The 25,447-nt window shown below is 29.1% G+C and overlaps 2 protein-coding genes across 5 annotated transcripts; both read right to left on the reverse strand.

Moving 5' to 3' along the window:
- Positions 1 to 7,435: 7,435 nt before the first annotated feature.
- Positions 7,436 to 14,033, reverse strand: LOC101254714 (uncharacterized). Of its 4 annotated transcripts, none has more exons than XM_004244570.5 (4): positions 13,864 to 14,033; positions 10,661 to 11,100; positions 8,579 to 10,444; positions 7,436 to 7,831 (listed from the first exon to the last, which is right to left on the reverse strand). In XM_004244570.5, exons 2-4 carry the CDS (start codon positions 11,008 to 11,010, stop codon positions 7,753 to 7,755), a joined length of 2,295 nt encoding a protein of 764 aa, XP_004244618.1. In that variant the 5' UTR covers positions 11,011 to 11,100; positions 13,864 to 14,033; the 3' UTR covers positions 7,436 to 7,752. The 4 variants fall into 4 exon arrangements, with proteins under 4 accessions (XP_004244618.1, XP_010324634.1, XP_010324632.1 ...); XM_010326332.4 differs by having other exon boundaries at positions 10,665 to 11,100; positions 13,864 to 14,001; XM_010326330.4 differs by having other exon boundaries at positions 13,760 to 13,891.
- A 7,933-nt stretch (positions 14,034 to 21,966) lies between these two features.
- On the reverse strand, positions 21,967 to 25,182 carry ACS6 (1-aminocyclopropane-1-carboxylate synthase). Its single transcript, NM_001247235.2, is given in 4 exon segments — positions 21,967 to 23,147; positions 23,882 to 24,042; positions 24,359 to 24,490; positions 24,897 to 25,182. Coding segments are annotated over 4 exon segments (1,434 nt in total). The 5' UTR covers positions 25,044 to 25,182; the 3' UTR covers positions 21,967 to 22,153.
- Between the last annotated feature and the right edge of the window lie 265 nt (positions 25,183 to 25,447).

Here is a 25,447-nt window from a genome sequence, read left to right on the forward strand (position 1 = left end):
TCTAATAAAAACTAGTAAAATATTCTTTTAATTTTTTTTTTATAGTAGCCTCCCCCTTGTAACCATGTCTTATTAAGGCCAAGACAAAGTGACCCATATAATATAAGAATAGAAATTATTATAATTATTAGCTTACAATCATTTACTTTTTAATCTTGAAAAATGTATCAACCATTTTTTGGCCCTCCACCGCCGACCAATTATTATTTTGCGGACTAATTTTTTTTTTTAAATAGTGTAACAATCAATTATTTTTTGTCGTCAGAAATATTAAACGATAATTGAGTTAATATTATTATATACAGAATCGTTAAAGTAGTTAATAATATGGATGTAGAGTGTTTTTTATTGCCAAGTTATTGCATAATTCTTTGTTTATTATAGTAAAATCATATTTATTTTATTATAATATTTAATAAATAATGAGACTCGTCAGATTTCATAATTTCCACTTAATTTTGTTGGGTCTCTTTTTTCACCCTTTCTTTGTCTCTATGTGATTGATTGGTATTGTTATTTTGATATCGGATTCATCTGAATCTAAAATTATAAGGAGAATAGTACTATATACTATAAATCAGATTAAATTCATCAAGTAGAATTTATGAATACATCTCTTATATATATATAAAATATTAAAATTTATTTAATTATTTAACTAATCATCCTTATATCTATGTAATCGAACTAATAATTTGTTATATCTTGCAAGTGAATTTATTTATATATATGCTTTTTTTTTCTTTTTTCTTTTTTTCCTTTTTTAATATTTTCCCTTTCTGCATACCTAGAAAAATGTCCTATGAGATTTCTCCAAAGAATTGAAAAAAAAAAGTGAACATATTGTTTATTCAATAAAAAGTTCCAATTCCAAGAATTAAGTGACATGTATTCATTTTTAGTTACATGATTAGAGATAATTATTATTACTATTTATTAGAATACTCAAAGCTTAAAAGCAATGTGTTGGATGAAAAAGTGTGTAAATTGTATACTGAGATTTTTTAAAATTTTTATATATATGCACTTTTTAGAAAACATTCATCTCCTAGATTTATTTGTTTTTTTTTATATATATTTTATTTCACTTTATTAAATCATATAGTAATGCATTTTACGTTGATTTGGTATAAACACTCGATGCGAATATGTTTTTTTTAATATATATTTACGTAATTATTTTGTAATCAATATTGTATATTCTTTTTTAATCTTAGTGGAAAAGATTAAATGATATTCCATCCGTTTAAAAAAAGAATGATCTTCTTTTCTTTTTCGTCTGTTTAAAAAAGAATCACTTTTTTTCTTTTTTGGTAACATTTTAATTTCAGCTTTCCACTTGACATGTTTAAAGCCACAAGACTGAAGGGCAATTTAGTACATTTGACATAACTTTAATTTAGGACCACAAAATTCAAAAGTCTTTTTTATTTTCTAAAATTTTGTGTCAAGTTAAACCAGATCACTCTTTGTGAAACGGAGGGAGTATCTATTTTTTACGAAAAAATGAAAGTATTTGATAAAATATATCTAAATGTCCACAAATTAGCCTGAAAATTAACCACAATTATTAAATATATCCCTCCCTATCCAAAAAAAGTTGAAAGAGAACTTCAATGATGATCAAAACCAGATTTTTAGGTTGTTAATTAATTAGTTCCAAGTATTTGGATCATGATTATCATAATTAAAAATTATTAGAACTAAAAATAAAATAAAATATTACTAAAAGATGTCTGCCATATAAGGCTTAAGTGTAGGATTACAAGGAATGCATGTCAAAAAGTGTATTTGTTGATAAACATGAGATTAAGAAAAGATAATTGATAATCATATGTTATTAAGAAAAAATTAATTAAAATACTACGTGATTTTTTTAGTCGGTCTTAGTATTGATGGACAGAGTGAAAAACAATAGATATTTTCATAAAATTAATGTAGATACGTAAAAGCTAGTCCGAATAAAACATTAATAAAAATAAAAGTAAAAAGCTTTAATTATCATGTTATTATTAGTGAGACATTATTTTAACAACAATTTGAGTATTTTAATCATGCTTAATTGATAGACAATTATATGATATATATTAATTAATAAAAAGCTATGATTCTCACTAGATTTTAGTAGATAATGGTATTCACGTCTTGAACAGTTTAATACAAATAAAATATGATTAGCACATAAATTAAGGATAAGCACAAATCTTCCAAACGTACTATCTTATCTTGGAGAAAAGAAATACTTCGCGATAACGGTAGATATCGAGATTTATTTTTAATCAAAAGTCACAACTTTTAATTATATAAATAAAATTGTCTTTATTAGAAAGTAGAATGTGCCTTATTTTTAAAATAGGACTTCATTATGCGAACTCGAAAATTAGACCTTAAGTCATCACCACCAAAGATTATAGTACTGATAAATACTTCTTTATTATTAATTAAAGATCTCAAATTTAAGTGTCGATAATAAAATTACCTTTCATAGATTTTTTATTTACCTCTAAAGTAATTTTTTTTACATAAATCTAAATTAATCGAATTCAAAACATAAACCAAACTTTGAAATCCAAAGTCACAACATGTGCATATGCATATGCAAATACTGCAGCAACAACATTTGTGTCTGTGACCCTTTAGTCTAAAGGACCAAATGTAGACAAACAATAATGTAGTTGTCCACGTTTTTATTTGCCTAAATAAATGACCTTTATATGAAGAGATGTTTGATTCGAAATAAGTTATATCAGAATTATAATTAAAGTCGTTCAAATGGTGTTAGTCTATGGGAATGACCTAATTTAATCATTATTAGGGTAGAGTTGGAATAAGATTTTTTAAGTTCATTAAAACTAGGGCTAATAAGTTCGATCCATATAAATATTTGGCCCTTGAGATTTGATCGAGGTCGGATCAGGGTCGTCCATAAGCCAAACTATTTATTTCAGGATAACTTAAAGAAATCACTAGTGTATGAGCCAATTACTTAGTTGTGCGCTATGTTGTATCAGTACAAATCTTATAAGATTTTGGTGTATCGATACATACTCAAAATAGTTGTTATTTTTTCAAGATACACTCTATCCAAGTGAATTCACATGTATCTAGGATACATTGACAAATTTCGCGCCTTCGATTTCCTCCCATCTCGCTCTCCACTCTCTCTTATCTCGCTCGCGTATCTGAAATGCATTACACGTGATACATGTATCTCACATATCACAAAAAATAATAATATTTTTGCTGCATTAAATATTGACCTAATAAATAGTGCTAAAGTCTTTACAGGCATTAGTAAAGTGTTGTTAGAACCAATGTCGCTAAAGGTTTTAGGGACACACAGAAAGAGTGACAATTGCCGCAAAAAAATACATATTTAGCGGCAATTAAGAATTAAATGCCGCTAATGATCATTTTTGTTGTAGCATATCTAGTATCCTAGATACATGCTAATCACACTAATTTTTTTTTACTATTGTTATTGAAACAACACCATTATTTTCCATATTAATTTGAATTTTTTTTTCATTTTTTAATGTAATAGAATTTTCAGTTTGAAAAAAAGAGCTAGCCTGCTGAAGCCCACTTTTCTAGGGTTGGATTGGATTGTACATTTACAAACCCTTCCTAATGAAAGACCGCCCTCTCTAGCCCATCGAATTTCTTGACCCGTAAGACTTGAACCAGATGGATCTGAACTGACCTATTTTGACGACTCTAATTATAGTTTATCACGTGTAATGCACACATATGAATATTTTCAAGAAAAAAGAGAATTTTATTTTTTGTATTTTCATCTTAATATATATGACTAGTAACTATATTCATATCTCGGTAATTAAATTTCTTTTCCCACCAACCAAATAATCTTTGACATTAAAAATATACATAAGTATTTTATTTTTAGGTTATAACATCAAACTTGTTAAAAGAGGGTTACATATGGTTATAAATCAGTAATTCATATGAAAAGCTAAAAAGTATTTATGTATTATCAATGCATAAAACATAAACTTATTTGCTTTAATTCGTATTTCATATATAAATATTTAATAAAATCAGAGTGTCTTCTATTTTAATAAATCATGAACAAGATCAGAATCATTTTCGATGGATTCATAAAAACTGAAATAAAAAATTATTCTTTAAATTACTTATGTACTCTTGTCCTTAGTTCATTTAGTCCATGCCTTAACAATAATCATGAAAAAAAAACATTATTACAAATTTCCATGTGTACTTTGTACTCTTAATTCCTTTTTTTAGCTCTTGATTTGAATTTGCTTTTCTCAGAAAGTTGGTTGATCTTACGACGTTTCAAATCAACTTAGTACTATTTTGAATAGACGAATAATTAAATTCTTAAACTTTTTTCAATTCTAAAATATAATATTATAAATTTATCAATTTAATATAAACATTTAATGCACAAATTTTTCTTGTGGGTCATATTATCACGTGACATATTCTTTTGATCAATCTTGTACCTACTCAACTTTGTCATTTTTGTCCAAAAAAATGCAAGTTAACTAATGTTAATAGCATTCTCAATTAACTTTCTAAATCATGGACTTTAATTCTCTTATTATTTTAATATTTTAAGAAATCAATTTACAATTCCTAACTATTTAAATTTTTAGGTTAGATGGTCACATATTTCAACAGATTAACAATCAATGTATGTATAGGTTTTGTTCGTGTCTCACATCTCTTTATTTTTTTTAAAAAAAAGAATTTTTATATGGTTAATATATTCATCATAAAAAAAAAATTAAACTCACATTTGAGGAATCGTGTAAAAAACATAATTAAGTAAATACAAGTGTGTTATTTACTCTCAGTTTGAACTCTTTGATGATACACAAGCTTCATCAAACTAGCAAGATAGATAGAGGTCCTGAATTCAAATCTAAAAAATAAATTGTATACTTACACGTAAGCATTCATGTGAGAATTATCATTATAAGTAGTTATAATTATGAGAAAAGAAATAAAGTCACCATTGATATTGTCTCGAATTTGCAAAAAGACACCTTAACTTTGCAACTGTCCTACCCCACTAAACAATTTTGAACATATATTATTATACCATTTTTCTATCAGCCCCAAATTTTAAGAAGTGTGTTCACACATCAATTCTTATATGACACGTATTAATTTTATTTAAAATGTATTTTTTTATTTTAAGATTTTCCTTTATCTTTTTCTTTTTACTTTATTTCTCTCTCTTTTACTTTTTGACTTTTGATTTTAATTTATCTTAAATTTCACTTCGTCTTTCATCTCCCACTTTCAAGTTATTCATTCCTCCATTATCTGTTTTTTTTCTTCACCTCCTATACCCCATGTCAAATTGAGCCATACTCCCTTTTTTTGTTTTCTTTTTCTTCTACGGCTCAAATTCTTTACAAAATTCATTATTTTTTTAGACTTTATTGAATTATTAATAGCAAAATTAATTATTTTTGTAATAAAAAATTTAAAATTTTGAAGGTACCATAGACAACTCATTTTCATATAAATTCCAAATTAGAAATAATAATTTTAAAAGAATCAATTAATTCCCCAAAAATTGAAAGAAATTAATTGAAACCGGATAAAAAAAAACTATATGATACATCCCAATCATCTTGAAATCTAATGGGTTTATCAAATTGTTCGAAATGTAAGAAAATATTTAGATAAAATTTTAAAATTAAAGAGAGAAAAACTAATAGTAATAAAAAGGGAAGGTGAAGTTGTAGTAAGAATGGTGACACTGAAAATAAGAAGTTTTAATAGATGGAGATGAGAATGAATTTTTTGAAAAAGAAGGAAGAAAGAAAAGGAAAAAAACAAGGAAAAAAAAAAGTTAAAATAACAAGAAAAAAATAAAAATAAAATACTTATAAAAAATAAAATTATATTAGTTATTATAGGTTGTTCATTCTCTTTGAGAGAGTGCACACCACTCTCTATGTCAGATGGACGAAAAATGATATAATTTATATCTATTCAAAATTGTTTAGTTAAGGTGTTTTGTTGAAAATTCGGAACAACTTCAATGTTGACTTTATATCTTTTCTTTATAATTATATTATAAGTAAATATAAGGGAAAAATTACATAAATTAATACATTATAAAAAATAATTACTGATTTTAGCGATATTTTTTTCTTATTACTATTTATAGCAATGCTTTGTTAAATCTATAATATGTATTAAAAGTGAATTATGTATGCAATATATATGAATTTTAATTATTTTTTTTTGAAATATATCATGTTTGTTTGTTAAAAAATTGTCACATTGTATTATAAGTGTATTAAAATGTGTGATAAATGTATTATTCATCATTAAAATTTGTATTAAATATGAATAATAAATTGTTCTTTGTAATATATATTAAACTTGTATTATAATTAAATTAAAAGTGATCAAGTGAATAAAAAAATATTATTACAATAAATGATAAATATTTTTTTATTATAATATATTTATGTAAGTTTCCGAACTATAAGTGTGTTATCTCTGACAGTAAAATATTAAATATTTTGAGTTAGAAAGCAAGGCCCAAGAAGGGTCCAATGAGTAGCAAGTTGGAAGGTATAGACGTTAACTGAATATAAGTTAAATGATGCGTTTGTATATTATCTTTAATTTAGTCTCAATTGATAACTAAATAATGTAAATTAACGCACCTCAATTTGTCTTAGTTGTGTTGAACATTTGACCTGACACATAATTTTAGAGGCTATCGAGATAATTCTTTTGTAGGTTAGAGTTTTCAATTTATGTATAGGTACGAGTTGAAGTATCTAATTGTAATTGAGATCAAGTTGTTTATTTATATATTCTGTTATTTTAAAAATGTATGAGGTTATTATCATGTAAAAGTGTGATGTTTTTTATCGATAGAGACGGAATTAGAATTTTAAGTTTATAAATTTTGAATTTTTATAAAAGCCCGTATCCGCCACAAAAGAAGGGTTACAACTTGAAGAAACAGAAGAAAAGAAGCAGAAAAAGGGAAGAAAAGAAGAAATCATTTGTTGTTGGTTTTGTTGTTTATACTTGTGTTAGTGTAGACTATCTATTGCTTCGTGTATCGGGATTGTCCTTTTCTTTCTATTGTTGGTTTCTTCTATCAGGTTGGGTTTGTGATCGATCAATATCTGCCCATGCTTGTGCTACCATGTAAATTGATGTGTTTCTAACAGACCCTCGGCTCAAAGAACAATCAAAAGAGGCAGAAACAACAAAAAGATAATAAGATAACCGCGCCAAAGGAACAACATGTAGTTAAGCAGAAATCACTCAATATAATGGGAAAATATAAATTGAGGCACTTATAATGCCCCAAGGCAAAATATAAATTTCGGATAATGACACTATGCCTAGGTCAGTTTGTATGCACCTCAACTAATTCACCAGGCGTATATAGCTCCGATCGAAATTCTATATAAAGCCTTTTCTTTTTCATTAACAAAGTATACTCTTTGACAATGTGACAATCGACAATATCAAATACCTTCACATTTGACACTACTGTTATATCCTCTCTTCCCTTTTTTTGTTGTAATGCTTTTTCTACAATTTTACTTCCAGTTCAAGGGAGAGGGACAACAATAAAATCAGAATGTGAGACTTTATGCAACAAATTCTGGCTAATGAAGCCAGCTACTAGAAGAGGATGACAGATGTTTCTATAATTCGACTCGAAATCTAACTAAAAGATTTAACTTAAAACATGAGCAGACAAGGTACCAAACATCACTCTGTGCCTTCGATGTCTTCAGTTTCCAAGCCCGTGAGGAGTAGAGGATCTGATTCCTCAAACTTATTTACCTTCCTGTTTCAAGAAAACGAAACGATGTTCAGTCCTAGACAGCAATATTTGCAGACAGTGATACTGAAATTAGAAACATGATCTATGCTGGCCAGGGCAAAGATTTCCGAGTAAGGAAATTCACTATACAGAGAACTATAGTTCACGAGTAAAAGGGTGGAGTGTTTGAAAAATATAAGGGAAAGTCGAGTACAATAGACTTTTGTGGTGCGGCCCTTTCAGGGACCTCACACATAGCGGGAGCTTAGTGCACAGGCTGCCTCAGTTTCGTAGAAATCAAGTTGTAGGCTGCGAGTTCAATTCAGACACATCTATGTTCCTCAAGACTCTGGTGAAGGACCTGATCTAGCTGCAGATCTAGAGGTTTGAATTAACACATAAATTTAGGTTTTGGGGTTATGATGTGCAGAGGTGCAGGGATACGACCAATAAAAGTAAAATATGACACATATAAGTATATATATTCTTGCAGTTCTGCTTCGGAAACATTTCTTTTGAGCCGAGGGTCTATCGGAAATAATCTCTCTACCTTATATGTTTGTTCGAAGTATCCCAATGGAGTAACACCGTTGATTTCTTGGGGAAAAAAGGTAATACCCTCCCCAACCCCCACTTGAGGAATTACACTGGATATGTTGTTGTTAACACATGTAAGTATATATTTTGTTTGACTGTAGTTATTTAACTATAATCTAATAAGATTCAACAGAAACATGACACATTCATCATATAAGAGTTTAGTAAACTTACCCACATGTCTTCTTATTGTGACCTAGGCCCTTACACTTGCTACACTGCATCTGCCGTTTAACTATGTCAAAGGCATCGACCTTTTTCATCTTAGGTCGTCCAGGTGGACGTTTGCTTGGTGGGGGAGTAATAAGAACTGCTGCATCCACTTGACCGTTTGCTGGATTTTCCAGATTAGGAACGGGGTTAATTGATTCAACGTATGTTACATGGTAACTCTCTGTTGTGAAGTATCTGGAACAATAATCATATGGACTCCTTCCTATGCATTCAAAAACAGCAATAGCATGGCAGCAAGGCATCCCATTCAATTGCCAACTTTTGCAACTACAATCCCATTGATCAATATCAACTACGTCAACAGACTCACCACGAACTTCAAATGTACTTCCATGCGAGGGTAACACATGAAGTGACCCTGCTTTTGAGGTTTCACTCTGAAGTTTTTCTTCCATCAATGGTGTCAATCTCGTAGCCCACTGACTGGACTCAACACGCCTAGTATAGATCAATTCCATTATCTTCCCTCGTAATACATCAACCATTTGAGTTATCGGCAGCTCATTCACCTCCATCACCCAATCATAAAAAGGCTGTCCAAAGTTTGATGTCAAGTGGCCATACCTTGCCCCACCAAAAAGGGCATTCGCCCAATGATCGGGCTCACTTCGAGTGACCCAATCATATGCGTCAGGTGAGATTGCTCTTATATTCTCAGCACAACGTTCAAAACTCTCAAGTGTTGGGGCACAAGCAGCAGTATATAAATCTTGGATCATAAGACGTCTAGCTTCGTGAGAAAACTGTCCTTGCAAATCATTATTCAATTTTTCTGCAAGATAGCGCAGGCAATAACCATGGTGACACTCTTCACTAAATATCTCATGCAATGACTCTCTTATGCCCCTTTGGAAATCACAAACAAATGTTATTGGACAAGACATCAGGACAGTAGATTTAAGTTCCGAAAGAAACCAATGCCAGTTGTCATTCGTCTCCTCGTCTACAACCGCAAAGGCTAAAGGAAAGACACCATCATTCCCATCCACACCTACGGCGCCCAATAGTGTTCCTTGATATTTTGCATAGAGAAGAGTGCTGTCAAGGAACAGAAGAGGACGACAACCTTGTCGAAAACCAGCTATTGAGGCATGAAATGAGATAAATAAACGATGGAAGCTTGAGTCATCCTTTGCGTAAACTATAGCAACACTACCTGGATTAGTTTCTTTAATTTTCTCACATAGTAAAGGTAACTGACTGTATGCCTCTCTGTAAGAACCTTGAAGCTGCTCCCTTGCCTTCTCTTTCGCACGTCTTGCCTGAGAGTAGTTCAACTGAATGCCATATTCACGCTCAATATCATTTGCAATATCCTTAGGTTTGTAATTGGGAGCAACCTTCAACTTTTCCTTTATTATATTTCCCATCCATCCCCTTGTGGACCGGTACCCAGCTTTTACTGCAGCTCCATCACATGTATGCTTCGGGTTCATCGTCTTAATACATATTAGCTCGGTGGTAGGCAACTTTGATGCATATATTGACCAAGCACAACCTTCTGACTTGCATTTAGCAGTTACCCTGCGACTTTCATTTTTCTTGTATTTATAGGTGAATCCATGGGCAATAGAGTACTTATGCAGAGCTTCACGGAACTCAGAAAAGCTGTTAAATCTTTGGCCCACGCCAGTTATGGCATTCTCCCACTGCATAGCTGCTTTGCGATGCTTCTCATCATTGCCACTCAGATAAACACCTGGGGTGCTAATTTCAACGGGTGCTTGAAACAGATCATCAGGATGGATCATATCCATGGGTATAACGGGAATATGTTCAGGCTCGGATATGTTGGTCCTGCTCGACCTTCAAAGTTAGACAAGTCATAGAAATTTAAGTCATGAACAAACAAATATAGCAAAACAAAGCGCTCACTGGAACACATTTGAGTATAAAAACCTACTACAATCTGAAGAAACAGAAATTTAGAATGCTAGGATTCAAGGAAATACCCAAGGTGTGACAGATGCAATGAGGAAACAAAAGAAGCAAACTGAACTGAATCTAAAGAGAAGTAAATACCTACTGGCAGACACATTCGGAGTACTTAGAGCAACACTTTCTTCTGCAATTATAAACACCTCTACTTGTTCAGAATCCTTAAAGAAGTTGATCATACGCTTGAGGTCCTTATCTTTAGATATTGTGATGAGAGTCTTCTTATTCCCAGGGAGAAAATACTTGATGGTCATTCCATCAGTGCCACACTCAAAGTTTTCCGCTACTTCTAGCTTAAAATCATTCAGAAGTGTCTGGTTGTCAAGGTCTAGTGCATATGCCTCCCCACCAACATATGTCAAAGATCCATCTTCATTGTTGGTAACAAACTCCCCACCAGATTGACATATAGCAATTATTTTTTTGGAGGCCATCACTAGGCCGGCCAAAAAACTTCACCCAAATAAACTGCACCAGCTAAACGAATATTCCTTTCTCACACAGCCCAAAAAATGATATTGCAACTGCAAATAGTAAAATCCCCAATTCACTAAAGTTGAAGTCATTTGAACATTGCGAAGCAATAGGCAAGTAACCATAGGCACAATCAATCAGGAAAAGTTTAAGGCTAAAAACAAAGAAACCCAGTAGAAAATTTTATTATGCAGAGGCAGATGATGGATGCACCAGCAAAGATAAATAAACGGGACCATGAAAATCAAGGTACATTCCCAACTTAATAAATAAAGTTCAACTCTTCGGAATGCTAAGAGGGTATAATCAAGTCACCAAAAGAATAAGCCGATTCTGCAAACCTCGACTAATTCCACAAGGCACATGCTATCTTCCACCAACATTGATACTGAATAACTCTGTCCATCAAGACTCGGACAGATGGAAAGAAAATCACCTAGTGTTTTTGCGGAATTGAACCTGAGACCTCATGGTTCCCAGCCCACTCCGTTGACCACTACGCTACACCCTTGATCGCACAACAACAAAAACAATATACCCACTATAATCTCTCATATAAGGTTTGGATAGGAGAGTGTATGCAGACCTTTCCCTTCTCATGGAGATACGAGACGGTTTCTGATTGACCCTCAACTCACCCATTGGGTGCACAAATAAAATTTAATTCTTTGGAATGTGAAGAAGCCATAATCAAGTCACCAAAGCACAATTAAGCTAAAAACAAAAACCCCAGATGAAAATTTGATTAATGGGACCATAAAAATCAACCTACATTCCTAATTAAACAGATAAAGCTCAAATCTTTGGACTATTAAGAGGCACTAATCAAGTACACACAGGCATAATCAAACAGGTAAAGTTCAAAGCCAAAAACAAAAACGAAAAAAGACTAATAGTATATCACTTGATCAATAATACCAATCAACGTAAAAAAAACTTATTCTGAAACTTCAAAAGGACTAATGAAAAAACAATAAATATGGGCTTCTGAAAATCAAGCTACATTTCCAATATAACTGAAGTTTCAATCTTTAAAATATCAAAAAGGGATAATCAAGTAAACCAAAAGAATAATAAGCTAAAAACAAAACTCCATAAGAAAATTTGCTTAACAGAACCATGAAATTCAACCTAAATTCCCAATTAAACAGATAAAAAGTTCAATCATTTAAACTATTAAGTAGTAGTAATCAAGTAACCACAGGTATAAAACAAAACCAAACAACAAACTTAATCAAAGAACACTTGATCAAGAATACCAACCAACATAAAAACAACTTTTCTGAAACATAAAAAAAGACTAGTGAAAAAAAAACAAATATAGGCTCATGACAATCAAACTACATTTCCAATTTAACAACTAAAGTTTCAAACTTTGGAATATCAAGAAGGGATAATCAAGCAAACCAAAAGCACAATAAAGCTCAAAACAAAAACCCCATTAGAAAACTTGCTTAACAGAACCATGAAATCAACCTACATTCCCGATTAAACAGATAAAGTTCAATTGTTTAGACTATTTAGAAGCACTAATCAAGTACACACAGGCATAATCAAACAGGGAAAGTTCACAGCCAAAACCAAAAACCAAAAAAGACTAATAATATAACACTTGATCAAGAATACCAATCAACATAATAAAACTTATACTGAAACTTGAAAAAGATTAGTGAAAAAACAATAAATATGGGATCCTGATAATCAAGCTACATTTCCAATATAACAACTAAAGTTTCAATCTTTGTAATACTAAGAAGGGATAATCAAGCAAACCAAAAGCACAATAAAGCTCAAAACAAAACCCCATTAGAAAACTTGCTTAACAGAACCATGAAAATCAACCTACACTCCCGATTAAACAGATAAAGTTCAATTCTTTAGACTATTAAGAAGCAGTAATCAAGTACACACAGGCATAATCAAACAGGGAAAAGTTCACAGCCAAAAAACAAAACCAAAAAGACTAATAATATAACACTTGATCAAGAATACCAATCAACATAATAAAACTTATACTGAAACATGAAAAAGACTAGTGAAAAAACAATGAATATGGGCTCCTGATAATCAAGCTACATTTCCAATATAACAACTAAAGTTTCAATCTTTGTAATACTAAGAAGGGATAATCAAGCAAACCAAAAGCATAATAAGTGAAAAACAAAAACCCCATGATAAAATTTGCTTAACAGAACATGAAATTCAACCTACATTTCCAATTAAACAGATAACGTTTAATTCTTTGAACTATTAAGTAGTAGTAATCAAGTAACCACAGGTATAAAACAAAACCAAAAAACAAACTTAATCAAATAACACTTGATCAAGAATACCAATCAACATAATAAAACTTATACTGAAACTTGAAAAAGACTAGTGAAAAAACAACAAATATGGGCTCATGACAATCAAACTACATTTACAATTTAACAACTAAAGTTTCAATCTTTGGAGATAATCAAACAAACCAAAAGCACAATTAAGCTCAAAACAAAAACCCCATTAGAAAACTTGCTTAACAGAACCATAAAAATCAACCTACATTTCCAATTAAACAGATAAAGTTCAATTCTTTAGACTATTAAAAACCACTAATCAACTAACCACAGGCATATAACCAAAAAAAAACAAAAAACAAATCAAATAACACTTAATCAAGATTAATTCTGAAGCAATAAAAGTGCAAAAACAACAACATGGGTTCATCACCTAGTACTTGGTCAACGTTAATTCAAGAAAATTCATGAGACAATGTGAATTTTTTTTTTTCAAGAATTGATAAATACTCTCAAATGGGATTTTTTTTGTTTTACCTGTTAAGAATAGAGAAAGATTTGCATGAAAATATAGAGAGAGATTTCCATTAAACTCTTTGGAGATGTGAATGGCGTCTACTTTGGCACTTGAGGTTGAGAGAGATGAACGTAATTAACCCTAAAAACATTTTTATTGACCACTTTAGCCCTCAATCTTGGAACAAAATGTCAAACTTCCCCCTTTTGTTATTGGTTAAACTTATTTCTCAATAAAATATGGACAAATAGTTTTTGTTTTTGATAATTCTCTTTTTATTAATAAAAAATTCCGATTATCATATTATTTGTCGTTTCTATCATTTACTTGAGCTGGGGATTATTTGAAAATTGTGTCGTTACTTTTACGAGATAGCGTAACGTCTGCATAATACTCTATCCTCTCTAGACTTCAGTTTATGGGATTTCACTAAATATGTTGTTGTTTTTATTATTATTATTATTATTATTTTCTTCATTTTTATATGTCATTTTTCGTACTTGATTTTGATATATTTTATTTAAGTTATATGATTATCTAAAGCAATCTATTACCTTAACAGGGCAAGAATTAGATTGAGCACATGTCATCCTCTTTAGATTAATTTATTAAACGGAAAAGGATCAAAATATTCTTGAACTATTCGAAATAGTTCAAAATATATTCTTAAACTATATTTCGGCTCAAATATACCCTTTTCGTCAAACTATAGAGTCAAAAATATCCTTCTCAGTAATAAAATTTGTCAAAAACGCCACTTGGATGCCATGTGGATACCACGTGACATGCCACATAGACTGATAAACTTAACCCTAATTTCCCCCAGTTTTCCTTATAATTTAGAAACGATTTCACTGAAGAACATGGAATTCCTTTCCCTCATTTCTCTATTTCGGACAGTTTAAGGGTATTTTTAACCCTTTTCCGATGTTGATTTGATTATGTTGTCGTTAATCGATAATGTGCTATTCACTTGGAAAATGTATCTTTATTTAACATATTGTAAATATATATTATCATCAAATATGGAGTAATGATACAAATTTAAACAGAAGCATGAATAGTTAGGTGATAGAACAATTAATAATTTTGATAAATTTGTAACACGTACTAGCTAGGAATAAAAGTGCACACAATTCAATTAATTGAAAGTATAATCAGCAGTTCAGTACTGACATAGGAACTAATTATATCATAATCTATTAATAATTAAGGGACCAAAAACAATATCCAACTTTTGATTGTTATTGACAAATTATCAATATCTTATGAAAAATATTATTTGAACATAGAACCAAATAATATAGTGATTAGAAGAGTAAAAAATCTAAAATATTTGTTTTATAAAGTTATCCTTACTCTTTTATATAATATATACATTAATTATCTTTTATGTTTATAATATTATAATACTTTTGGTCCTTTTACAAGCTTTTTTTTTCTCTTTTAACATTGGAGGTGGGCAAAATAATACAAAATTTTCTTGTACATAAAATCAATTGGTGTAGAAATTAAAACTAGAAAAACATATCATAAATATCTTTTGCCTAGATGAAAAATAAAGAAAAAAAAATGTGTATCATATATTTATTACAAACTATTATAATTTGAAAAAATAACAATTTGTAACTATTTTAAAGTCTATTTTGCAGCACCCTACCCCTCCCCTGCAACCCATCATGCGCATACAATGAGTGTATCACATTCATTATTCCGCATGAGCAAAAAGTATCAAAATGACATAATAGAATCCTACGTGAGGTGCTAAAATGAACATTATCTAGTTAAAAGTGTCTAAGTAAAATTTTGTGCCAACTTAACGGCTCCCTGACAATAGATACATTGCATAAAAATCAAGTAAAAATATTATCTTTTAAATTGCTTGATTTTTTTTTTAAATAAAAATTATACCACTAGATAGAGCGTCTAGCGACTTTTTATTAATAATAAAATAAAATCTTCAACGTGAATAAATAGAAGCAAGGGGAGCTAGGCCTTACCTTACCAATCATAATGAGTTGAGAGTTATCAGAATCATTTTTTTTTTTGTTAATCTGGTTTCGCAAAGTATAAATGAAAGTTTTTTTTATCAATTCGTGGTGCATGTTATTCACGAAAGACATAGTATCGATTGATGAGACACATAATGGAGTTAAAGTGTAAGACCTTCGAAATTGGAAGTTGTGTTAGGAAGGAAATATTTCAGAAATTGTATTGATTCCTGGTTCTACGATTAGAGACCAATGCAACGCAGGAAGTTCTCCGGGCCATAGGAAGGTTGTCGTAGAAATGGGTGAATTTTTCATTTTGATTTTTTTTTATTATTGATTAATGAGTAATTTTTGGAAAAAAAGTTCTTAATGATACGATACAGTGCACACTCACACGCGCACGAACGTGCACACACATACTCATGTGCGCGCATACACAAAAAATTTGTTCTGCATTAATAGGTGTGTGCGTGCGCACACACGTGCATACATACAAGACTTGTTTTGTGCAAACAAGTCACACCTAATCGCCCTTAATGTCATCTTTATAAGTGGACTGCATGGCTCATCATAGTCTATACTTTATACCCTATTGCTGGTTGTAGCCTTTAGTTACCACGCGAGCTTTGTAGCGATCGATATATAATTCCATCAGACTTTGACTTTTTCTTGTATAACCACTTGCAAATTGATACACAAATTTCAAAATCAAAGTTTCGCAGGAAATTAGGATGAATAGAATGGTTTTGACAAAATAAAAAAATTAGTATATAATATTGATTTAATATCAGTTACGCGAATTAATTGATGGTATATAATGTAATTATTTAGTGGAGATATAAATGTAAAAGGATATATGTTTGTAATTATTTTACTTTTACGAAGTATTTGCTTTAATTTCTCAAAAAAAACTCCTACCACACTAATAATATATGAAAAGTGTATTTTTTCGAATAACTTAAACTTTTAAGTAGACAATGCAATACACAACAATCAAATACTTCTTCCTTTGACATATTTTAGAAGTCATACACATAATTCTATGCAAATAATGTTGATCTATTATAACAATTCGACTTATATATATTCGATCTCTTCAAATGTAATAAATTGATATATATATATATATATATATATATATATATATATATATATATATATATATATTTATTTATTTTATTTATATAGAAGAATGAAAGGGGAGGACGATCAGGGCAAATTCGTAAATAAACAAAATTTACAGCTTAATAGCAATTGTACTTCGTGCATAGGAAGTACTGAAATTCCAGAAAAACCACCCAAACTTCTATAAAGGTAGGGCCCATTATTGGCTTCAAAGTTATCACAGTAATTTTCTTACATTTTTTTTAATATACTAATAAGTTGATAACATTAAAAAATTAAAATACTTTTTTTTCTTTTTCTTAAAGTAGTGTAACATTCAATCTACTCAATTGTTGTATTTTGTTATTCCTTCTTAGATTCACAAAAAATTTATATTCATCGTAGTTATGAAAAACAAATAATTTCATATAAAAGGTTATTATTATATATCTAAATATACACACTACACACAACATTCTACATTAGCCAAAACATAAATTGTTAATTATTACGATTCACAATATTATTTATGTCATTATAGGATACAAATAAAATTTGGAGAGTTGATTAATTTTTAATTGTTTCAAATATTAAAAGTTGTTAATTATTGTATTATATATGTTTTGAATTTTTAAATTTGTTAATTATTATAACTTACATTATTATTTACTTCATTTGCAAATAATGTATGTTACTTCATTTATCTTATTTATGTGGCACTGATTGAAATTTTACTTACAAATACAAATATATTCATTAAAATTTCATTAGTTAATTAATTGTTCAGTGTAATTTTTATTTCGTATAGAATTAATTGAAACTAATTAAATACATCAAAATAATGGGATTAATGGACAGTGCCTTAGTTTTAAAAATCAATATTCATTCTATACACTATTTTATTTACCCTAGAATAATATAAGAAATTTTCAAAAGTAGAATCCAAAACTAAAAAGGTTCACATTTCCTTTTCACATTTAAACGCCAAATCATTTTTATTTTTTTGGCATTTCTCCGAAATGTTAAATAAATAATTCAAATTATAATTTCATTGAAATTCAATCAAATTTATTTTATATTATAAAAGTATCTTAAAGTGTTAATTATTGTGATTTATAGTATTTTTATATCATTTCAAATAATATTTGTTATTTTGCATGGCTTCGTTTAATGTGTCATTAATAAAATTTTGAAAGTCAACCTAATTTTTTATATGTCATGTAACTATTATAAATTTCTAATTATTATAATTCATATTTTACATAATTTATAAATATATAAAGTTTTTTTAAAAAAAATAAGAAAAATTAATTAAGACGAAGAAAATATAATTTTGATATGAATTTAGATAAGAAAAATATTAACGCTATATATCATTCTACCTGAGAAACAGAATATAAAGAAAATAGTGTGTTATATTAATTACTAATCATTTTTCTATTATTATTTAAGATATATTCCACGTTGAGCTTCATGTAATAATGAGATGCACTTCTTAATTTTAATTTTTACTTGTGAAAAAATAAATTAAAGTAAAGATATGTAAGAAAATTACATATAACAATTTAAAATAAAAAAAAAAATTTAAAATCTTTAAATTTATATCAGTATGCAATAGTAAAAAGAAAACTTAAATTTTAAATCATGAGTATTACCAAGCTTAAAATTTGTTTTTGAATTAATCTACATTATTATATTACTTTATTTACGCAAAAAGTTTGATTGGGAAAAGAATGTTGATCAAATTTGATTTAATATTTTTGTTAAAAAATTTATTATTTAAAAATAATAAAAAATAAAAGTAAACATTAAAATTTTCTCTATGAAAAATTAATATTAAATTTGTAAGTAATTATATTGGGCCCGTATACGGGCCTTCGATTATCTAGTATATATTACATACGCTTTGCATTAGTTCTAAGCTAGTATTAACTTATTGTATATATATTATTTTTTCTAAAAAAAACAATTATTTTTATACATACACATTAATTTAGGTAAAGTGACCCACCTTATTTAACAATTCATGGATGGCTAATGATTTTTCGTTTTGCTAGAAGGGATGGAATTTCTATCAATTGATCTAAAAAAGAAGAAATTAAAAGTTATAGGAAAATTGAAGAAAATATTATTAGTAGGACAAGCAAAAGAGCTAGAAAAAAAAGGGGGATGAAAGTGTAATAAAAAAGATAATTGGGGCAAAAAAGATCATAATGAAAAAGTTGATGAACTTCTAAAGCTTTACAAAAACTATAATCCTTATAGGATTTACAGTATAGAGCAGAATCCAAATGCTTGCATTATTTTTGTTAAAAATGATTTAATTTATACATATGCATTTGTATATATGCGAGCGAGATTGGGAGAGAGAAGAGAGATATGAGCCAGACTGGGAGAGGGAATAGAGAGACAAGCGAGATTGGGAGAGGGAGGAGAGAGGCGAGCGAGAGAGGACAGAGAGTTGAAGATAGGTGAATTGTATATGTATATCGGTTAGATAATTATATATTATACATATGCATTTGTATATATTGCAAGTGAGATTGGGAGAGGGAGGAGAAAAGCGAGTGAGATTGAGAGAGGCGAGTGAGAGAGGACAATGATTTGTATAATTTGCATCTCATTTGTATGATTTGCGGCTACTTTTGTATAATTCACGTGTTTTTTACATAATTGAGTAATATAAATCTAAAATTGTGCAAATATCATAAAACTTGAAATAATGAATTGATACACACGTAAACAACTTTAAACAATTGGCTGCTTATTATTCACTTTAGTAATTTTACTTATTATCATGGGACAATTACTTATAAAATAGTAATTATTTTTAAGGTGACCATCTCTTTTTTTTTTTTTACGTCACACGGTATAAGAATTTTTTTTATATATAATAGCAAACTAATAATTTAAAATAAATGGAGTAGCTAGGGTTTGATTTAATTGTACTCCATAGTAAACGTTTGCAAAAATTGCCAGGTGCTTCTCTCCCAAATATCTCGTTCGCCACTCTCCTCCAATCTCTCGCTCCCTTCCTCATTTTTTATACAAACACAAGTGTATAAAAATTGTTTCTAATTTATAAAGCAGAGAAAATTGTATAAATACATATATTTTTATTCCCCTCTCTCCCCTCTTCCAGATCTCGCCCGCCACCTCGCCTTTCTCACTTATATAAACAGAAGCGAAATGTATAAATTGTGTTTCTGTTTGTATAAAGTGTGAGAAAATTATATATATACATGCAAGTACATATATTTTCGTCCTATACACTTATAATTATACAATAAAAATACTCCTCTGCCCAGTTTCTTTTGCCTTTCTCTCTTTCTCGTTTTATACCATTTTCAAATTGTATCTGATTTCTCTCTTTCTCGTTTTATACAATTTGATTCAATTGTATATTCCTTGTCAAGTCTCTTTTGTCTTTCTCTCTTTCTCATTTTATACAAATTCAAATTGTATATAATCATTCTATACACTTATAATAATACAATTCGTTTTATACACTTCATTTTATACAATTTGCTTCAACTGTATATGTATAGCGAATTATACAGTTTCTATGTTTGCTATGGATCGTAATTATGCAAACTTTGCTATAGCATACAAATATGAATTTTTTATTTGCTATATGTGAAAGTTGCCCTTATATTTGTACCACTTTTTATTTAAAGTCCTTGACTTAGATTTTAATTTTCTACTTTTATTTCTGGCTATCTCATAATATCTTGGTTATTCTGCAACGTAAAATTGTTTGCTTTTGAGCAAGATGCAACTTGCGAACTCATTGACATGATTCATTCAATTTGTCAACCTTATTTCTAAGTGATTTTTTTATTAATTTATTTTTGTGTTAAATCTTAATTGTTAAACTGATATCGATCAATTAAAAATCTATAACTAAAATCAAATCTTAACTGTTAAACCGATAACTCGTATCCCAATATGACCAGGATTTACAAAACTTTGTGGAATAATTAAGCATAGTTAAATTTGTAAATAAAAAGCATAATTATCCATTAAGGAAGAGATTTCCATCGATATCCTTCAGAGATACTATATTGTCTAATTCTGGAATTAATCTTTTGAACAAATTTCTCACATATTTGATCGATGAATTCAGCTTATTGAGGATATGATGTAAAAATACGAGGGTGTACTAGATAATTAGACATGAATTATGATAGTAGGTCAATAGGTGATAGTAATATACGTTGTATTGTTGTTAGTTCTTCGATTTCTATTATTATTTGTTGGTTATCGGATGTTCCTTGATTATTTTATTATATTATTTTATTGTAGTTTATTTTCTGTTGCTATCTCTTTTATTATTTATCTGTTAAATTTTCCCCTCAAAATTAGAAAAAAAAAAATTCCTCATAAATATATGAAAAAATTGATAGGTATATATCTGAGTCCCAAGCCTAAAGGGTAAAAAATATTGACAAAAATTTCAAAAGAGTAAATGAAAAAACTTTTAAACCAAAACGGTAAAATCGCTGGTGATGTAGTGATTTAGGTGGTGCCGTTACGGTAAATTGTTGAAGTAGCAGCGATTTGTAAAACTTTCTTTTTTAACAAATCGTCGCTGCCAAGGCAGCGATTTGGTAAATGATTTTTAAAAAAATTATAAATCGCTGCCTGTGCAGCGATTTTTCTTAAAGAATTTTTTTAAATTTTTTTTTGAAGTAAATCGCTGCATTGGCATCGATTTTACTTTATTTATTATTTTTTTAAACTTTTTTGAAGGAAATCGCTACCCAGGCAGCGATACAATTTTTTTTAAAAAAAATCATTTACAAATCGCTGCCTAATAAATCTTTTTTTTTTTTAAAAAAAAAATAACAAATCGCTACAAATTGATAGGTATATATCCTCTGCATTTGCCTCTTGAACTCAAATTACAAATTGAGTTTCCTCAACTTACAAAAAGTTATTCAGGAAAAAAATATATATAACACAAGAAAAAAAGAATTTCACATTTCACAATATAATAAAATCCCATAACTTGATTTTTTTTTTTTTGCAACCATAGTATATTATAGGCAAAAAAAAAAAACTTTTAATAAAAGAATACAAAGAATCACTATATATAAACTTCCATTCTATGTTATGTTATGTAAACTTACAATCAGGTACTCAGTGAAATAGTCGACATGTCCATAATTGAACGATGTGTGTAGAAGCTGATCAGAACACCACATACGTACGATTAATTCCTTGCTTGGACCATAGGAGAAGACATAGGTGAATGAGGAGAGTTCATAAAATCATCCAATCTCCTAAATGACAAACTAATTTCAAGTTTGCTCCTTGTTCTACAGTATTGTTTCTTTGTTGCAACTTCAACTCCCTTATTTGGTTGTAAATAGACAAAATGTCTAATTCTTCTCAATGCAATCTTCATTGTAGCATCATCCATATTAGCAAAACAAACCCTAAACCAACCTGGCTCTGAGCAATGAAATGAACAACCAGGTGAAACATTAAGCTTCACTTTATCAATAATTATATGCCAAAGTTTCAATTCATCATCAAATGTTGAATTCTCAAGAAACCTTCTTAAATCCATCCAAATAAACAAACCAGCATTACTCTTCAATGTTGTAATTCCAACTTGACCTAATCCTTTAGTAAACAAACCATGTCTTTGTAACAATCTCATCGAGCTCTTCGCGATGAAATCTTCAACAAAGATAGTGTCTAATAACATTGAAGCAATCAATCTTTGTGTTTGTGTTGAAACAAGTCCAAAACTTGACATCTTACGTGCAATATTGACAACGGCATCATTGTACGAGTAAATAATCCCAACCCTAAATCCAGGAAACCCTAGATCTTTCGATAGACTATACACAATGTGTACTAAATCATCGTTGCATCCAACAACTTCACTCTTGACTTCTGAGATACTGATGAATGAAGGTTGACTAAACGCGGTTGCTGCATAGATTTCATCACATACTAGATGTATGTTTTTGTCATTGATGAATCTTAATATGTCTTTTAATGTTTCCTTGTCCAAAATTGTACCTAATGGATTTGATGGATTGTTTATAAGTAATCCTTTTACTTTGATATTTGATTCTTGAGCTTTACTATATGCTTCTTCTAAGGCTTCTTTTGTTACCTTGAAATTGTTAGAACTCTCACAAACAACAGGAAAAAGTTGTACTCCTGTTCTCCATCTCAAATCTCTATCAAATCTGCAATACAACGCAATAATTAGCTATGAACTTTATCGTTAAATAGTACTCGATTTGTTATTAAATAAGATTAACAGTTGATTTTTATTGTTTAGCGACAGAAATTGGACGTTACTTGTAGTATCTCACCTGCAATATATTCATAGTATAAAAATTATATATTTGTTAAAAATCAATATTCTAACTTGACTATTCATTGATTTTGACTTTGAAAAATTTAATGAATAAGTCAACTTTCTCTAGATAATCTTGAGTTTTTTTAATCTTGTTTTTTTTTTTATGTCACCTTTGATTATTATGGCTGCTATTGGGGACAAATAATAATTAATTCAATATGGTCCAATCTAATAAAAAGTTGGTATAATATGTTATGTCATTTATGGCCACAAACTTATTGAGGTTATCACTACTTTTTGTCATTTTTATTGCAAGTAGTTGTATATATATGTCCCACACCAATAATTAAAATAATTTAAATAGTAACAATATAGAAAACTAAAGTTTAATTTAAAAAAAAAAATCTTTATCATCATAAATTATTATCTTTTAACTAGGGTTACATAGTTATCTTTTGCGTAATCCGATCGTATAGTAATATAGTTTAACTTGTTATAGCAGATGATACATGTTGTTTGTGTCATTTTATCAGGTTATTATTTGAACGATTATATTTTATCGAAAAATATATATATATATATATATATATATATATATATATAAAGGTGAATTCTTACCCTGGATAATATGGTGTAGGAACTAGAAATGCATCACCAGGATCAGCCAAACAAAATGCCAAACTTTCATGAGCTCCTGTTGCTCCTCCACTCATAACTATTCTTTCTGGATCAAATCTCACTCTATCTCCTCTCACTTTCTCCATGAATCTTGCAACTGCCTGCACAATTCCCAAGAAAAAAAACGCGGATTCAGAATTTTAACGTTTATTGATTTTGACGATTCGTTACTAGGTGTACAATTCATTACTAGGTGTACAACTTATTACATGTATGTATTTAGTTGATTGGTCAACACATATATTTAAACTAAAATTACTTTCAGAATTCAACGTTTATTTATTTTGACGATTCATTACTAGGTGTACAATTTATTACATGTATGTATTTAGTAGATTGGTCAACATATATATTTAAATTAAAATTACTGAATTCTGTCGACGTGATTTATCATATCACATATATATATATATATACCTTTCTAAATTCTGGCAAGCCATGATAGTCTTGAAAAATAGCAGTATCTTGAAAATCTTGAACTCCTTCATATGTACAAATTGAGGCTTTTGGGTTGTTGACTATCCATTCTTGAATTAAATCAAAACAAAGCTGAAAAAAAAATAACAAGAAAATACAAATCGTTAGATTTAAACTTGATGATTTCAACCTCGTAAATTTTCTTAGCCTAAAACACGTTATATATTTTACTAGTGTATATTTCATATTTGAAATACTGAAATCAGTTGATCTCCATAAAAACAAAAAAAGCTACATCTTCCTTCAAAGGGACTATTTTTAGTTATGTCTAAATTTTGATGAACAGAATTAACTGGTATCAGATGCACGCAAACTGATCTGAACAACTGTTATCGAGAAAAGTGAATAGAGAGGGTCTAGGTACATTTTTTTATCATTTGTCTAAGTCTTACTAGATAAAATTATCGTTATATTAAATTAGATATACAATAAAAATAATTGAGGTGCACCTAAGCTGATACGAATTAATTTGACATACCTGATTTTCAGCCAAACCCATTTGAATAACACCATTAGGATTTTGTGTTGGATGAAATGGATCATTTTCATAAGCTTTCCAACCATCAAAATAAGCTGAATTTTCTCCATGTCCATCATTTGTGGCTATCTTTGAAATTAACCCCATTTTTTTCTTAATTAAAAAAAAAAAAAACCTCAAAGTTTATCAAGAAAAAAAAATTGGAAATTTCTTTTTGTTGGTGGCTAATTTGCTAATATGTAGACCTTTTTTATTTTTTTATTTTATAGAAATCAAAGAGATTTTGAATTGTTGGTTGATGATAGAATGGACATGAAGTGAATGACCTATTTATAATACTTTTGTGTTTTTCTCAATTATTTTATTTTTTGTGGGGCAGAAATTTCCATGAAATAGAGAACATAGACTTGAAAAAAACATTTTTCTTTTGGAAGTATATGACTGTATTTTTTTCGTTTCAAAATAAATATCATTTCGTAAAAAAAAAACATTTTAAAATAATTTTTGCTTCAAAAAATTAAGATAATAATTATTAATTATTTTTAATTATA

The sequence above is a fragment of the Solanum lycopersicum genome, chromosome 8, assembly GCF_036512215.1.
Source record: "Solanum lycopersicum chromosome 8, SLM_r2.1".
Taxonomy (NCBI): domain Eukaryota; kingdom Viridiplantae; phylum Streptophyta; class Magnoliopsida; order Solanales; family Solanaceae; genus Solanum; species Solanum lycopersicum.

Bases quoted from the DNA above. Each gene is read 5' to 3' on its own strand.
- LOC101254714 (XM_004244570.5), bottom strand. From the start codon at position 11,010: ATGGCCTCCAAAAAAATAATTGCTATATGTCAATCTGGTGGGGAGTTT. The intron at 10,445-10,660 runs GTATTTACTTCT...CTAACTTTGAAG, and splicing joins CCGAATGTGTCTGCCAGTAG to GTCGAGCAGGACCAACATAT. The intron at 7,832-8,578 runs GTAAGTTTACTA...TTCTTGAAACAG, and splicing joins CACAATAAGAAGACATGTGG to GAAGGTAAATAAGTTTGAGG.